The 18,340-nt window shown below is 42.8% G+C and overlaps 1 protein-coding gene across 1 annotated transcript in view; it reads right to left on the bottom strand.

The window, feature by feature from the left end:
- Window positions 1–2,346: 2,346 nt before the first annotated feature.
- Window positions 2,347–18,340, bottom strand: part of ankef1a (ankyrin repeat and EF-hand domain containing 1a) — a 31,423-nt gene continuing 15,429 nt past the window's right edge. The window contains exons 9-12 of the mRNA XM_063223604.1: window positions 14,991–15,217; window positions 8,784–8,983; window positions 5,893–6,036; window positions 2,347–2,795 (exon numbers count right to left, since the gene is read on the bottom strand). Of these exons, the coding sequence (XP_063079674.1) occupies window positions 2,649–2,795; window positions 5,893–6,036; window positions 8,784–8,983; window positions 14,991–15,217 (718 nt within the window). The 3' untranslated portion in view covers window positions 2,347–2,648. The remainder of the gene's footprint in view (window positions 2,796–5,892; window positions 6,037–8,783; window positions 8,984–14,990; window positions 15,218–18,340) is intronic.

Genomic DNA, 18,340 nt, shown 5'->3' with positions numbered 1-18,340 from the left:
GGCCAAGGCTGTGCAGAGACAATTAGAATTGTAATGAAAACGGTTTGGTCCCCCACAGCCCACAAGCTCTCTGAACCGAGCGATTCCAGTAAATATGCTCATGTTTTTCATGTTTCAATGTCACCAGGCTACATTATTAGAACATTTTGGCTGTGAAAACTTACAAGGCTGGGATTGGAAAAAGATGACAACTATCTCCAGGCCTCTTGAACAGTAGGGGGCGCTGTTTGTTCCACACTCATGCGCACACACACACACACACGCGCGCGCGCACGCACGCACACACACATACACACGCGCACGCACGCACACACACATACACACGCGCACGCACGCACACGCACACGCACACGCACACAAAGGCACGCATGCACGTCGCACGCACACACACACACACACACAAACCTGGCTACTCTGCCACCAGACTTCTTGAATAGGGGGGTCTGTTTGTTTACCTGAGTGAAGGGATTAAGTCCTCATGTGCCTGTGTGAGGTTGTTGTGTGTGAGTGGGTCAGTGAGAACGGTGTGTGTGTGTGTGTGTGTGTGTAAAAAGAAAGGAGCGCAGCAGGTTTGACAGACGGCGAAAGACGGGAGACGCGTCACATGCCAAGAATCTCTTCATAAGTCGGCCCTCCTCCTCTCAGCCTTCCTTCTCTTATCTTATCCCTCTCTTATCTCTTATCTCTCCTATCATCCTCCTCCTCTCCTTCACTTTTCCTCTCCTCCTCCCTTCATCCTCCTTCTCCTCCTCCTCTCTTCAACACTCACCCGTCCTGTGCGTTATGCTGTCAGTGACTGGATCAAGGTAACATAAACTCACTTTCAAGTAAAATTCCTAATGATTCATTTAACTGTGTGATCGTGTGTGAAGGATGGACGCCCCTCTTGCAAGGAATATGCGTGTGATGCTACGACCTTATGCACTCTTGCTGCATAACCAGAGCACTGTGTGCAATGTGGTATTACACTGGTATTACATGGTATTAAAGGAACATGCAGGAAATGGTCAAAAAGGTACTGCAACTATGCTGCTCGTTGAAACTCGGCTGCCTATTGCCAAATGTGATCTTTACATGAACGTTTCCTAAGTAATAAACAAATATTTTCTAGTATGGTCCAAGTACAGTCATTTTTGCAGCTAAAAATGGCTATTTTTGGAAATTCAATATGGCGGACCATGGAGAAGATCCCCCTTTTCATGTATGAAAAGTGCAATTTTTCCAGTCATAATGAATACTTAGAATTTGATGCTGGTGGTAAGTATTCATGAAAAAGGTAACATTGGTGAATGGGCAGCATGAATTCTGGAAATAAACAACTAAAAATCTCACACAGTGTCCCTTTAAATATTGTTACACTGGTTATTACACTGTACCTAATGTGGTAGATCCACTATAATAGTAAAAAGTGTAACCCAGCTGCCACGCGCCTCACTCGTTTGTGGTCACGTGTACGGACAAAATACAGACAGAGCTATGCACACTACTGTTGTAGCAAACATGAATGAATTTAATACTTCTGTGCATTACAAAACATCTTCAACAGCCATTCTCATCACGAATCGTTAAACTTACAAGTGTATAGGCTTACCAAAAAAAAACCCCGCTTCTGACATTAACAGTAACTAATGAGCAATTACTGTATAAAAGCTGAGAGCACCATGAAAAACATCCCTGATTGTTGCCACCCATCAGCAGTGTCGTCAGAAGTAAGTAGGATGCTGTTAATAAACAGCTCCAAAACTGTGCAAAACAGTACTTTGAAAAAGGATAACCTATTTACTCAAGCTATTCTTGTCATCTTATTGTTCAGACTGAGTTAGTGTTGTTGAGGTTACGCGTCCACGATGTCAGTGCCATAACGCTAGTACAGATCATGTCATTTGAATGCTGTATATGTATTTACAGTATGCCGAGCCTTGAAAGTAAACATGTACTTCAGAGCATTTAAAAAAAACAAATATATGAAAAAATACATATATTTGTATATATATATATTGGCTAGGCCCAATGCTTAGAGAGTACCACAATACATGGCTGTAAGTTTGGATTGTAAAGATATTATATTTGCATCATATGCAATGCTCAGCCTTCGAAGTATCAAATACCACACGTGACATCAGGAGTGTGTTTCTCGCATCATTGCTAACTAAGTTAGACACATATTTTGGTTGCGATACAATTTCCCATCGGCAACCTGCTAAGTTGTTAACTGGTTAGCAACGATGCTTTTGAGAAACAGGGTCTTGTTTTTTTGGGATTTTTTTTAAAGAAAACTCCCAGATCATGGATCACATAACCAGCAACTACTAAGGCAGGCCCAGACTATGTGGCTGGGGTTCTGGACTCACCAGTTACGAAGCAACTTACTAGGCTTCCAATGGGAAATTGAATTCAAGCCAAGTAAGTTGCTAACTAAGATAACAACGATGTTGTAGCGAAACACACCCTAGGTCTGTTCACCACCCCATCCCCCTCCCTCCCACTGTCCCTCCCTGTCTCTCCATTACATTCCCTCCTTGTCATTCCATCTCTGCCCCTCCTTGTCATTCCATCTCTGTCCCACCTTGTCATTCCATCTCTGTACCACCTTGTCATTCCATCTCTGCCCTCCCTGTCTCTTCCCTTCCTGGTGGCCTTCAGGCATGTTATTGCTTGGCTTCTGCCGCCTTCCTGCGCATGTCGGTGCCAAAGGGCATGAGGAAGTCATCAAAGTCCACCTCGCCTGCCAGTCGCTGACGCCTCCTCTCCCGCTGCTGCAACAGACTACTGGTGCTCTGCTGCTTGTCCCACACCTGGGACAAAGACACACGAACAACACAACAGGTAACAGGATTATTATCGTATGATGTCTGTGTGACATATTCAGGGGTGATAGTGAAAAAAAATCCTGAGCCTGAAGTTTTTCCCCTGCTCTAACGACAACTACAAGATACTGCATATTGACGTAACGTAGGCCTATTTTGACACATTATTCAAACATTTAATAGCCCGTGTAGGACCATTATTCAAGCCTGATAGTAGAAGAAAACCCTGAACCTGTACCACTTTCTGAGATAACAATAACCTAATGGCTATTTATTATCAATGTTTTTATTTTTGCAAACTCTGTCAAGCCTGAAATCAGGCATGGAGCCTGAATACTATCAGCCCTGCATATTACATGTATATTGTACATAAAGCTGTTATATAGCTTATTTAGTAACTAAGCTCACTGGTGCTCTGCTGCTTGTCCCACACCTGGGACAAAGACACACAAACAACACAACAGGTGACGTGATTATTATTGATGATTATATTGTCTGTGTGACGTACACTATACATGAGTGATTCTACGATTCCCCTACGCTTTTAAGTCTGTGGATTTTATTTGCCAATTCCACTAACTATAAGAAAACATTTATCTTTCATATAATACAGAAAGTGTAGACATGGCATTATTTCCCTCAGCAAGAATGAATATTTAATACTGGTTTTGGGCGTTTTCATGCCGTCCTGTTTTCCAAATGTCAGATTCAGTCTTCATATTAGCATGTAAAGAAACTTGTTTTGCCCAAGACGATTGCAAATGTTGATTCACAGTAATCATCACAATATGACAAAACTGTCAGAAAGACCACTGTCCTTTCCATTATGCATGAAATTTGCCATTTTGTGTGTGTCCACGAAAACTGTGTTAACCGTGTCACGGTCTGAAACCCCCTCCATAAATCAGTAATGGTTTGGCCTTAGGCCATACGAATAACATCACGTGATGTCATAACCTCTTTGGCAGGATATGGGAAGACTTTTTGGTAAGTTTTGAGCTCCATCCTTCCATAATTTAATTCATTCTTTTTCATGTTCTCATAGCGGGAAAATTGCCTGTCAACTGTGTTATCAACATATTCATAAGAATCTGAATTACAAATCACATGTAGAAAAACACAGATAAAGCATACAGATACATGAATTGATTAAGGTGTTGTGGTGGAACTTCTGAGGTCCTCAGTTAGCACAACACCATAAAAATGACTGAAATGTCAACGGTGTTACCGTCAATGGTGTTACAATTAGCCAATTATGACAGTCAGGGTTGCCAGATGAGGGTGATGATTTCCAGCCCAAAACATTTTCAAAACCCGCCTAGAAGCACAAAATCCCGCCCAATTCTATTGATTTCTATGGCAAAAAGTGGGCGGGTTTTTCTGATGAATGCCATTTTTACCCGCACACGGCCATCCTAAGCAGCCCAATTGGACGGGAACCAGCCCAATCTGGCAACACTGATGACACTGGAGGAGGAGTATGTTTTTGCCAATTTATCTCCATATTGACAGACAAACAAAATAATTTGTTTTCTAGGGAGATGGGTTCGTCTGCTCTGTTTTTTTCCCCCTAAAAAAGTGCCGACTTATTCCCCTGCACTGTTGACCGTAACACAGTTGAGTAACACGGTTGACTGTTTTGAAAGTGTTTTTCAGCTATTGATCCCTTATGTGTTGGAAAAATCCTATGAACAGACACTAGGGATTATCTCTGGAGAAGGAAGTCTTGTGTAAGGAGGGTGACTAAATTCAAATCAGATGTTACAGGGATTTATAATGAAAAATGTGTCAGTCTGTATCACAGTGAATCATAAAATCCTACTCATGAAGCTCAACAATCACATTTTCTATATCAGTTGCACAGATTAATGACAACATTATTGCTAAGGGACATAAGCACTTTCAAACGTATGTTGTTTCAACTCTGTAGTACTTTTATATATGTTTGAAATGACATAGTATTTGTCCATAACACTGTTGACAAAATAATCAAGCAAATGTTCGCTTTCATTAGAGTATTTATCAAATTATTTAAGATTAAGCTTGGCAATTTGCTTGTTTGGAAACTTAAATATATACACTATTTAAATATCTAGGTCATTTAGTTGAAATAAAATACTGATAATTGACATTTTGCTTTTGCCAAAAGCGTAGGGGAATCGTAGAATCACTCACATAAACCTGTTACTCTATAACTAGCTCACTGGTAACTCTGCTGGTACATGCACAACACAGGAAGAGAGGGACCTCCTGGCTAGGGTCACATTCCCAAAACCATAGATGCTCACTACTGTAGCCTACATCAGCTACTTTGTTGGTACATTTTCAAATTAAGCTGCCCACTGGCTAGCTAGCAACAATGATTTTCGTAACCCAGAACCCTGTCTCTCGAAAGCATCTTTACTATCCAATAAGCAACTTACACAGTGTAATGGGGCACCTAAGTCACGCCCTCTACTTCCTGGTTCATGGGGCAGAGGGAGTCAAAAAATAATTACTGGGCTTGAAATGTATGGTTTTTCAACACCAATCCAAACCTTGGACCTCCACTTATGCACCACAAATCCACCACGATTCGCCTCGTTCACTTCCATTCAATATTTTGACTCCCTCTGCCCCATGAACCAGGAAGTAGGGGGTGTGACTTAGGTGCCCCATAGGTTCCCTATGAGAAGTTGCACTGCAACCAAGTGGGTTGCTAACTTATAAGCAAGGGGCCTGTGGAGCAGTGATTCTCAAACTGTGGTCCGGGGACCACTAGTGGTCCGCGACAGAGCTCAGGTGGTCCGCGAGGGGATTTCTATTTTTCCAATACAAGCGAGCAGTAAGCTATATTTGTAACATTATTACAAAGCTAAACATAGCTGAAGTCTCATTTTCACCACAATAAGACAGGCTTGTAATGTGAATAAAAAGTAGCCGATGTGATCAGCACCGAAATTAGACTTGTCAAATTAGCAACCGTCAACTGTCAATTCAATTGACAGGTGCTCCCTGAACATTTTTGGGGGGACGAGGTGGTCCTCGGTCTGAAAAAGTTTGAAAAACACTGCTGTAGAGAAGCGCAGCCTTGGCTCGAACGTACCGTTCTGGGCTTGAAGCTGATGTCCATGGGCCCGGCGGGGCCGCTGATTATCTGGGTGTTGAACATGACCACAGTGTTTTTGTCCGTTTTCCTCTTCTCCTCAGTTGGCGCAGTTTGCGTTGTGCTACTCTGGGCTTGGCTCATCTGAGGAAGGAAATTATCAACCAATCCATCAGTAAAACAATCAATCAGTCCACTAATTCATGAATCTATCAATCAATCTATCAATCAATCAATGGGTCAATTCATCACAAGCAGCCACCATCAGTGTATCAGAAACAACCAATTAAATTAAACATAAACAGCATGCAAAGTAAACCCATTTGTGGTTTGCCATATTAGCAGCAACATAAAACCTGACGACAACCTTTGAACTATTTAAACTTGATATGAGGTTGCGGGTGCTGCTCTGAGTGAAAGGTGTGATTTGGGGACCAGCGTGCCAAAGCTAGCCTGTGTGTGGAGAGGTTCTGTCGGGCTACCGGTGTGGCTAGCCTGTGTGTGGAGAGGTTCTGTCAAGCTAGTAGTGTGGCTAGCCTGGCCTGGGGAAACCTAGGCTGTCATGTCCCATTAGTCTTCACTCAGCTGGTAAAACGTCACAAGAGACACGTCCCTCTTGGTCCTCTGTGTGACGTTTTAGACTGGCCACAAGTAAGACACAAAGGCACAATTTACGACTCTCTTTTAACACACACACACACACACACACACACACACACACACACACACACACACACACACACACACACACACACACACACACACACACAAGCACACGCACACAGTGGCTAAACTGTGAGCAACCTACCTTAAGCAGGTAATGATACCATCTCAGCATAGTAATTAAGTACGGCAAGAAACCCTGACATCCTGATAATTATCAGGTACTTCTGCAACTGACGTTTTTTTCTACTATGAACAGTGCATATATAACAGCTAGGCTTCTGTGTCTGTTTAATTATCTTGCAGCACTAAGCCTTTAATTATTACTTCCACCAAGGATGTTATGTTTTCGGTCGTGTTGGTCTGTCTGTCTGTTTGTTTGTCTGTCAGCAGGATAATTCAGAAAGTTATGAACGGATGTTGATGACATTTTGTGGAGTCGTTGGAAATGACAAAAGGAACAAGTGATTTTGGTGGTGTTCTGGATCACGATCCGGATCCAGAAATATTTTTAGGAAAAGAGGCTTCACCATTGTGGGATAGGGCAAATTTTGATATTCCAGTTTCGAACTCCACAAAAACAAGACAGAAAGACTTGAAAAAAAAGGGTGTAACATAGTCAAATGTTCTATACATTGAGTATATACTCTCAAAGGTTCTATATCAAACAGCTTCATTGGCGGAGGTCTGCACTCTGAGTGCATTTCTCTTCACTACAGCAGTGAGACAGGACATACCACCGTGTTAACAACAAATGCAAAACCGGTTCTCATGGGAATATCTCTAGGTAAATGTAAGCAGAACATTATCCTGACATGGAAACGCCACACCAAAAACAAAACAGAACCCCTCTGACACGCCAATGACCCATCACAACAATCACCAATTCCATTACTTTCACAAGGACTCCCACGTATTGGAGGAGCTGCAGGAGGGAACCGTCATCGAGTGTGGGAGAGATCAGCAATGATTTTTTCTCTTCTTCTGTGGTTTGGCTCAATCATTATGAATATTCTCCTGACTCCCACATATTTGTGTAGATGCTGGAGGGAACTGTCATGGAGTGGAAACAACAGCAATGAGAGCATTTTTTGTTTTCTCTAATTATTATTACTATGTGGTTTGGTTCAATCATTACCAACATTCTCCCGACTCCCCTGCATTTGTGTAGATGCTGAGGGGCACTGGCATGGAGTGGGAGCCCTTATTGACCATGGTAAATCCTGGTTTTCATGTTTCTTTGAGCATGGTTCAGCAGGTTTTTTTTTAAGTTTTTTTTTTACTATGGTTCGATCATGGTTCAAACTATGGTTTAACTATAACATTCTTGGATAATCATTCTTGGAGCAGTGTGGGGTTTGGTGCCTTGCTCAAGCGCACTTCAGCCATGGATGGAGGTGTAGGGAGAGGTAAGGGTGGGATTCGACTATGGTTAAACCATAGTCACAAACCATTCTGGAAAACCATGCAAACCATGAATAATAACCATGATCCATGTTTAGTCAGGAACCACGGTGTTCATGGTTACCCCAAAAAAACCCATGGATAAGCCATAGTAATACTATGGTTGGTTGAGAATACTTAGAGTAACCATGGCATACCATGGTAAAACCATGTTTACCACAGTAAAAAAAAAAAGAGAGATTTTCATAAGGGAGACAACAGCAGGGAGAGATTTTTTTTTCTTGTTCTGTGGTTTGGTTCCATCATCATTGCCAACATTCTCTTGACTCCCCCGTATTCAACTCTCATGGAGTGGGAGACATCAGCAATGAGAGAATTGTTTTTCTTCTTGTTTTGTTGTTTGGTTGAATCATTACTAGTGGTGTGCATTGGCACTGCCCTCACAATTCGATTCGATTACGATTCGGGAGGTAGCGATTCGATTCGATTCGATTCAATTCTACAATGCATTGCAATGCAGTACATTTCTACTAAAAGCAAAGCAAATGTTTCATCAGTCATGTTGAGTCAATACAAGTAGTCAGATACTGAGCAACAATTTATTTGCTGTTTTCTGTATCAGTCTTGCAGTTTTCAATGCTTTGAAGTGCTTTTATTTAATTTAACATTCATTTGCCCCCGAAATATCCACGGAAGTAATTAGAACTTTAAAAAAAAATGCTGCATCGATTCTGGAACTTGCCGCATTGAATTGGATCGCCCATGCCCCGCATTGCATTGCATTGCCGAATCGATTATTGTTGACACCACTAATCATTACCAACCTTGTCCTTGGCGGTGTTGGTGGTGGCGGTGGCCGGCCTGGGTTGGGGGGCCTGTTTGGGTTTCGGTGGTGGTTTGGCCGTGGCCCCTCTCTTCATCTTGTTGGCCACCTTGGGCTTGGGCAGGCTGTCCATCTTGGCTTTGACCAGCTCCACCACCCTCAGGTCTGCGAAGGCCCGCGCGATGTCCAGGCAGTTCTGATCTGCATGTGGTGAAAACAACATACAACGCAAGAATAACCATGAATAACCATGATCCAAAATACTATGGTTGGTTCAGAGTACTTAGAGTAACCATGATTACTGTAAAAGTATGGTCGAAGGCCCGCGCGATGTCCAGGCAGTTCTGATCTGCATGTGGTGAAAACAACATACAACGCAAGGTATAAGGTTTTTGGTTCAAGGCTTTTTAAAAAATTCTGCTTCCATTTGTGCCTAAAACCACACATTCCAGGCACATTGAGCTCATTATGCAGGGTTGTCTCACCGTCATTTCAGTAAATAAAACAATATTGTATGCATGTATTAGCCTGGAAAATCTCATGCTGCTTTGCCCAATTGTTCCGATCTGAAATCTCACTTGTGATTAGATCTGGTGGTAACCAGGCAATGCCTGTATAGCACTATTCAATAAACATATAAGACATGACAGCTATTTAATAACCTGAGACCATCGTCATCACGATCAGCAACAACTCACCATGGGCAGAGATGGAAATGTACTGGCAATGACACACAGAGCCACTAGATAGATGGATGGATGGATGGATAAATAAATAATTAAAAACAAATACAGTTGGATGAGCTGCTAGGCTGCAGTCACTGCTGACTAAATGACAGCAGCTTGTAAGTGAAGTCCAGTCTGCTATTGATTGTTCCAGGGAGAGGATGCTCAGATGCCAACCAAACTGATTTAGCTGCTGAGAGGGCAGAAATGCCTGTGGTGGTTTGTTGGCGAAACTTTTTGGCACTGACACCCTCCGTTACTCTGTTATGCGAAATCCAGAATGACACCGTCTCTGGTGTGTCTGGACCAGGGCTAGATTTTGGTGCAGAATGAGTCTCCCTTCTGTCGGCTTTGCAGGAGGGAGATGCAAATCAAAGTTACTGTAGGCTGGAGGAGGGAACCAGGCCGCAAACAGGGCAAATTGGTTAGGGCCCCCAGCAGGCGCGGAGTGGCCGTTGGGAGATCGGGGACTTGTCCCGGTGGGCCGCGGCCGTGAAATATAATAATGCAGCCGCACTGTGTTCTTAACCGGCCCTTACGTTTTTGACATTGTACTTATTATCACTGACTTCCCACTTCCCACTTTCCTGTATTTCACAAAAGCTGACTAGCCAATTTTTATACCGCATACCAGACGGCAATACCTCACTGACGGTGTCAAACAGTAAATTGGCCACACCCCTTCTCTACTGATAATTTTCATACACCGTAGATCGCGGAGGTTTACAAGATCTTAGTAACACAGTTTTGTTTTCAGTATTTGAAGAACCTGTGATATGTATATTGGTTACCAAAGGATGGAAATATTAATAAATTATGATTTATTTTCCGATTTCCACACGACTGTTACAGTTTACAGTCTTTCCAGTCCATTCACTTGCTCTGTGGTTATTGACTTGGGTTACGAACAGACTCCACCAAGTGGTAAGGAAGAGAACTGCGCCTAACAGAAGCAATGGGTTTTGTTTTGATTTTTTAGACCGTCAGTATATCTCCTTATAGTCGAAATAATATTATTATCATACATATATTTATATGTGGTACATTTAGGATGTAGCCTATGTATGAAGAAATGGAACAAAATAATTACCACACAAGATTCTGATGTAACCAGTGCTGGGTGTGTAGCCTAAGCTGTGGATTAAAGTAGAGTGATTGCAAGAAACAAAGACATTTGCTGCGACGAAGACAGCGTTTTAAGGTAGGCCTACACCGTTTGGTTATACATTTTGTTGACTTATGGTTGTGGTTTGAAGTAGCTATTAGGTTTGGCTTATTTGCTGCATGGTGGGTTTATTGCACAATTGCTACGTGTACATGATGTTTTTGAATCAGATCTAATAGATCGGATTTAAGTAGATCGGATTAAGAGTTATTTTGCGACGTGTATACATGGCAATTTCACTTAAATGCGATTAAACGTCTGGGGAAAATAAAGCATTGCGATTGGACTGAGGACGCACGTGCTGAGTGAGCCAAATAAGGCGTGGGGGCGTGGTCGCCAAACCTCCGGGGAACTACTGGGACACAAGCTTATCTTCAGCCCGAAAATGAATTCCCTCAGTGGACTCAAGGCTGGTAAAATCCCCTTTGGGTCTGGTTCTTTCAAATGCTAGTTAGCACCCTCCTAGCTTAGAAAAACGAACTGGTGAAAGGGTGATGTGGAGTAACTTTGTTGTGCTTAATTACTTCGTGGGGCACTTTTACATCAATATATGGAAGCCACAACATTTATAGTCGCTTAGGGACTTTAAATTAAGCAAAACTTTCATGTGAAAATCAACAGGAAGTGCCGCCATCTTTTTCTCACTGACAAAGAGCACGGTCTTGGCGCCATCGTGTGGTCAACGAGCATGCGTGGAACGACCGGATTTATTGTAATTCTGATTAAAAGGTTACATGACAGAGGAACGTGTTTAATCGGATTTAAAAGAGGAATAAACCACCCACTTTAATCGGACCTAAGTTTAAATCGGAATAAACTTAAATCCTGTTCGGTAAGTGTTTACATGATGTTTTTAAAGTGGAATTAAGTTTTAATGAGATTTAAAGTGAGTTAAATCGGATTTAAATGCCTCATGTAAACGTACCAAATGTAGACAGACTTTTTGTAGCTATAGGCTACTATACTATATTTTGTAAGCCTACTCTTCTAAAAATCCCCACACTCAAAACTTTGTGCCCATGCTCATCCTGTCTTCCTTAAACGATATTTCAATTTCAAACTGTCAAAATGACAGTGGAGTGCACATTTGCATGGAACAGTAGCGTGATGTAGCCTAACCTAGTAGGCCTATGAATGCTTTGGACTGTGATGATGGCTCCAGTGGTGTAGTCTACTTTTTGAAGTGGGTATACTGTATATTTGAGCATTTTTTGATGTGTGTATAGTCTACTGTATATATTTGTGCTATTGTAAATAATGGATCAATCAATTTTAAGTGGGTATACTGTAATCCCTGAAATTTTTAAATGGGTGCGTATACCTGCGTTTTACGTAGACTACACCACTGGCTGTGCATTTCATCAAGGTGTAGGCTACAATTCTCCACTTCAGGTTGATATTTTGACAACACTAATGTCCACATGTAGTACGACTGCAGATTTCGTGGCTTTTGTCTTTTTGGTTAGGAAACCATGTTGTTCGCTATGTTTTTTTTTTTTTTTAAAAGGGGCCGCCAAGGGGAAAATTCTCCCGGTGGGAAAAGGTGGGCCACTCCGCCCCTGGCCCCCAGCTTGTGTTTAACCGGATCCCACCGCACTCTCGATTAAAAGGTGCCAAACATAAACAAAAACTATGTGAAATTGAAAGAAAAATGTCTGCACACTTAAATCCCCTTTGTGTTGTTTTTAATGATAGGCCAAGCTTTCGGTCTACTGACCTTCCTCAGGGCTCCAATAGGGCCCCCAGCTTAAAAGGGGAACTTTGATAATGACCAGTGGTAATGTATTCAAATAACAGAAATTAACGCCAACTTTATTGCCAACATTTTCCTAATTTACCATGCCATACCAAATACCAAAAGTAACTGGCCTAAATGCTGCCTGAATTAAACAATCTTTAAAAATGTGCCTACCCGTCACTTTTTTATACCTTTTTTTTGTAAGTATGTAGACTACGGATTATTCAAAAACACTCGTGGTCATTATGGATCAATTCCCAAATTGATGCATGATACATAAAATGATACATCTGCTGCATCAGTTTATGCAACACCACTGTTAGCCACAGCAAAAAAACTATTGGTCACTCACTAGCATTGCCAACGTTTTTCAGGAACACTTAAAAAAAAAGGGTGGCCATCATTACTCTTGATGGAATAAGCCACAACAGAGAGATGCACAGAGAACACTGATTCTACACACGGCAGTTCATTATTGAAAAATATCCAGCTGGGTTCTAGCTTGATTGTCATCGACTTTCAAGTCTCTTTGAGACTTGGTCTGACCAAGAGCATAACAATTAACATTTCCCAAACGGCATGGTTGACCCGCCTCCCTTGTTTTGCTAATGGTTGTTTGCTTCCCGACAAAGAGGGAGGTATTCCCGATTTTTCGGGAACTCGAAAGTACTTGCATTGCTCTTAATCTGACTGGTAGCAACGCTGAAGATGTTGCGTCACTAGGAGCAGAGGCGATTCTAGTGTCAATGGGGGCCCCAAGCAAAAGCCAAAATGAATGAACAATCGAAACAAATTGTCGCTATTATAGTTTGAAGTTGAACTGTTTTTCACCATCTAGTGGCTGGGGGCCCCAAGCGGCTGCCTGCCTTGTCTGGTGACAAGATGCGCCTCTGACTAGGAGGACGTGGCCTGGCTACTGGGTTCATCAACAGAACTTCTTGCAGCACTGTGTCGAGCAGATGATATTGGATTAGGAGAGTGGTTCCCAAACTTTTTCAGCGGGGACCCCCTTCTGGACTTATCAATATCTTAGCTATCCCAGCCCTAAACCACCACCCACCATAGTCTTAGCCTAGCAATAGATATCTAACAAAATTGCCTTCATTTTTTTTGTTCATTCATATTGCTAGATTTTCCATTCATAGTTTTTTTCTGCTAATATTGCTAGACACTCACATGACATCAAATACACATCTACTAACCATACAAGTGAACACTGTTACTAACCAAATTAGGTTAATTTATTTGTTGATGTTAACCTGTGGATTTCCCGTATCTCTACAATGTCCCTTCTTGTCTGTGAGACTACTATGACCCCCCTTCAGTACATCCACGACCCCCCTAGGGGTCCCGACCCCCACTTTTGGAACCACAGGATTAGAACGTCATCCATCACTTGTTCCCCAATGGACTGCCAAGCAAGTCACCATCCAACACTTGTGGTCGACTTAGTCATGGTTTGGCATATTCCAGTATGTGAGCTGGCAAGCAAGTGAGTAGTTGTCAGGACAGAAAAATTAAGAGGACCACACACTGATCACTCCAAAACTCAACTTAAAAAAAAAAAAAATCATTTTGAGGTACATAACGAATTTTGCTCAACCCTGGGCTGCATTTCTCGAAAGCGTAGTTGTTAGCCAGTTAGCAACTTGAGTAGTTGCCAATAAGAAATTGCACTGCAAACAACAAGTTAGCAACTATGGTTTCCAGAAATGCACCTCAGTTTTGTAACCTGAGGAAGTGCAGAGAGAAGCTGAGGAACTGAGAGAAAGACACGGTTTGATCCTTACCTTAGGCTACCTTGTAAAAAACGTGTTTCAGACTGTGTCTACAGATGTGTTTTAGATCAGCGTGGTATGCTCTTCAATATTCAGTCTTCTCAGTTGTATACTGTCTCTACATACTTTCAGGGTCTGTGGACTGGTAATCTGGCATACAGTGGATTTCCGACAGTCCTCACGTGCCAGTGCTGTCGTTTTTTTTTTTGTATTTCAATTAAGATTGGACCACAATTTAGAATCAACAGAGTATCAAGTATCAACAGCGAATAAAAATAGAAAACCAGAGCCACTACATGCCCTACCTTACCTGCTCTTGAGAGCACCAATACTAAACTAGAACCAGTAGCCACAGCCTGCCCTACTAACATTCTTGTTCAGGAAAAAAAATCATAGATCCTCGAGAGAGAATAGAGTGAACCGATAGACTAAAACAATCCTAAACTGTAAAATGTAGAAGATAGGTTCACTTTACCGTAGGAGTCGGGTGCTCAGTTGCCATTGGGGGGCATTAGTCTATTTTATTTTTTACTGTAACACTAAGGGCAGTGTTGAGAGGCTCATGATGTGATCCAGGGGGCACTACCTCAAAAAAGGTTGAGAAACACTAATGCCTCTTTTCCACTGCTTTTTTTTGGTAGGCTTACGGCTCGACAAAGCGGGACTCGGTCGCCACTTTTTGCTTCACAAATAAGCACAGCTCAATCATTAAGCAAAAAATGGCAGCCGAGTTGCTCTGTGTCGAGCCGTAGGCCTACCAAAAAAACAGCAGTGGAAAAGAGGCATAAGCAGCCTGCCTTACCTTTCTTGTTCTTGGCGTTGACCTTGGCGCCCGCCTTGATGAGGAAGTCGACGCAGGACGGCCGGCAGCTCTCGATGGCCCTCATGAGGGGAGTGGCCCCGTTCAGGGCGGGGCTATCCACCTCAGCTCCCGCCCCCACCAGTAGCTCCACCATGTCCAATTGGCCCGCGTGGCAGGCGTGGTGCAGCGGCGTCCAACTGAAATTGTCCTTGGCGTTCACGTTCGCCCTTGCAGGGAAGGATGGATAAGGGGTTGATTGACAGTCATTTCCACTGGTCACTGTAATCATACGATAGCCTAGTTAAATAAATACACAATCTCACCTAGCAGCAAAAATATTTGTGCCTCTTCTCTGTGTATCGTTTTTTTGTTTTGTTTGCTTGATTGTATTTTTGTTTATTGTTGTTATTTATTTAGTCTCCAAGCATGGTTTGTATCATGCACTATGTCTGATGTAGGTCTAGCGACCAAGAGCTTGCAGCATTCAGGAAAGCCATTTATTGTGCGGATTTGAAGTGTGAAGATTTAAAACGTGAAAGAGAAACCCCCATTGGGAAACTCCAACTCCAATTGTCATTGTGACACAGCACTCCACAGCACACAAGTTAACACTGCACACTGCATTTATGCCTCACCTGTGCAAAGGGGCAGTCCTCAATGGTGCCCCAAGGGAACAGTGCGGCGGGACGGTACCATGCTCAGGGTACCTCAGTCATGGAGGAGGATGGGGGAGAGCACTGGTTAATTACTCCCCCCACCAACCTGGCGGGTCGGGAGGCGAACCGGCAACCTTTGGGCTACAAGTCGAACACCCTAACCACTTACCCATGACTGCCCTACACTAGCCTGGTCCTGACCATCCCATAATAGGCCTACTAACATTTAATTTCGTATTTATGGTCTGGCATTTGTTTGCTCTGAAGCGGTTGTAGGAAGCAGGAAGTTTGCACTCAGTTATGGTTTGAAATTATTGGACACCTCTCACCCAATCGCTGGCAGTTCCTCAACAACATAGCGCAGACCAATGGCTCTGGCGCAGATGTGTACGTCATTGTTACGAGCGTCCTCCCCCTTTCGCCCCCACGTGGGTGGCATATTCAATTATTGGCTGTTTTCTGGAGGGGCGTTGCGATCAAAATTCTACTGCTCCAGGCACTCCACAGAGAAGCACGGCCAGACTACCGTAGTGGAGCCAATCCAATGGCGGAAGTGCGTAGGATGGCTCGCGAGGCTATCCCTACACACCCTACTGCCCTATTTGTTTTCCTTTATGCTTATAAATGGCACTGATAATGACAATGACAATGACATGGCATGACCCCAGGCAATACATCCAAACAGAATACAGGATACAGGGTAATATAATGCAGTTGTACATTGTTGTACACTGTTTGACTGCTAGTATTCAACTGTAAGACTGTGGTATGCTGCTCCCGCTGTCCTCCAGCACCCTGAGGCGAGGTGTCCCTGATACCTCACCCGTTGTTGGCACCTGTGTCAACATGGCGGCCCAAGTCATCTTAAAGTGACATTGATTTTTGGAAATAAGCTCATATTACACCTCTTCTTGAGTTAAATAATTGAGTTTTACCGTTCTCTTACTTTCAACTGTTCTCTGAGTATGGCAGTGCAAAATTTACCTCATTGCTAGCAGTTAACATTGAGTCCTATGAGACCAGCTGGCGGCTAACTGGTCTCATAGGAGTCAATGTTAACTGCTAGCTAGGAGACAACATTTGCACTGCTGTACTCAGAGAACAGTTGAAAGTACAGGAGAAAGATAAAACTCAATTATTTAACTCAAGGGGATGTGTAATATGGGCTTATTTCCAGAAATGGGACAGTATCACTTTAATAGCTCAAGCTCAACAAACTCAAATAAAAGCTCCGCTCTCTCGTGTGACCAGTTACAGTACGAAAACAATGACATCCTATTGGGAACAATAAAAGTTCATCCTAGTGAGCAAAATCAAATAGGTCTCTGTCACGTCATCCATTAAGATAACAACAGCATGGCATACTCTGCACTAGAGATCAAAGGAAAATCTCAGCTATCTCTCTCATGTGATCTCGTGTGATCAATGGTAGCAGTATGGCATTCTCTTCAATTGTGAGCAAAACAAAAGCACAGACATCATACTGCATCATACTGTCACCAATTTAGATAGTGATATGGCATCCATTAGAATCTATTAGAAAAAATTCTCCAGTAATAGCCTATTTATTTATTTATATATCATAATATAATATATATTAGCCAATAATATAATATAATATAATATGTAAGGGTTANCGTTTGGCGAGAAGGTTGCTACCGTGGAATAGCAGCACGACAGAGAGAACCTTTAGACCCCGACGCGGAGCGGAGTGCTGCTATTCCACAAAGCGACCGACTCGCCGAACGTTAACCAGCTTATTATATGGATATACTTAAATGATTCACACATGGCGGGGACTTTTTCTGCCGTTTCGATGCCGCCTGCGCACAAACAAGTGTCCTCCCTCACTCACTGGGGGTGGGCCATACCCAACCTCCTCTTTCCATCTCGGAGCATGATGTGCGCAGACTGCTACAGCGGCAAAATACCAACAAGGCAGCTGGCCCTGATGGCGTAACACCAGCCACCCTTAAGAACTGCGCCAATGAACTCGCTGCTATCTTATGCTTCATTTTTAACTGGTCTCTCCATTGTGCAACTGTACCTGCTTGTTTTAAATCAGCTACAATCATCCCAGTACCTAAGAAAACAAACATCACATGTTTAAATGACTATAGGCCTGTCGCTCTCACCTCTGTTGTAATGAAAGTTTTTGAACGTCTAATCTGTAAATTTCTATCACACATAACACTGGACCCTCACCAATTTGCCTACAGGGCAAATAGGGGAGTAGACGATGCTGTTTCACTCTGCATTCATTTCATTCTACAACATCTTGACTGTAAATCCACCCATGCCCATGTCCTATTCTTCATAGGTTTCAGGTCAGCTTTCAACACTATCCTGCCTATCAGACTGTTTAACTCTTTCCTGTCCATGGGTGTCAACCCATCACTCTGTCACTGGCTGCTTAACTTCCTGACCAACAGAACACAATGTGTTAAAATTCAAAACAATATTTCATCTACTAAGGTCCTCAACACTGGCGCGCCACAAGGCTGTGTATTGTCACCCCTGTTATTCTCTCTATACACCAACAGCTGTACATCCAACTCCCCATCTGTCAAACTCTTGAAATTTGCTGACGACCACCACTGTAATAGGCCTCATACGCGACAAAGACGAAACATCATACCGCGATGAGGTCGAACATCTAGTGCAGTGGTGCACAGTAAACAATCTCACTCTCAA

This window comes from Engraulis encrasicolus, chromosome 18 (genome assembly GCF_034702125.1).
Source record: "Engraulis encrasicolus isolate BLACKSEA-1 chromosome 18, IST_EnEncr_1.0, whole genome shotgun sequence".
NCBI classification, from domain to species: domain Eukaryota; kingdom Metazoa; phylum Chordata; class Actinopteri; order Clupeiformes; family Engraulidae; genus Engraulis; species Engraulis encrasicolus.
This window is presented reverse-complemented; position numbering and strand designations above follow the sequence as displayed.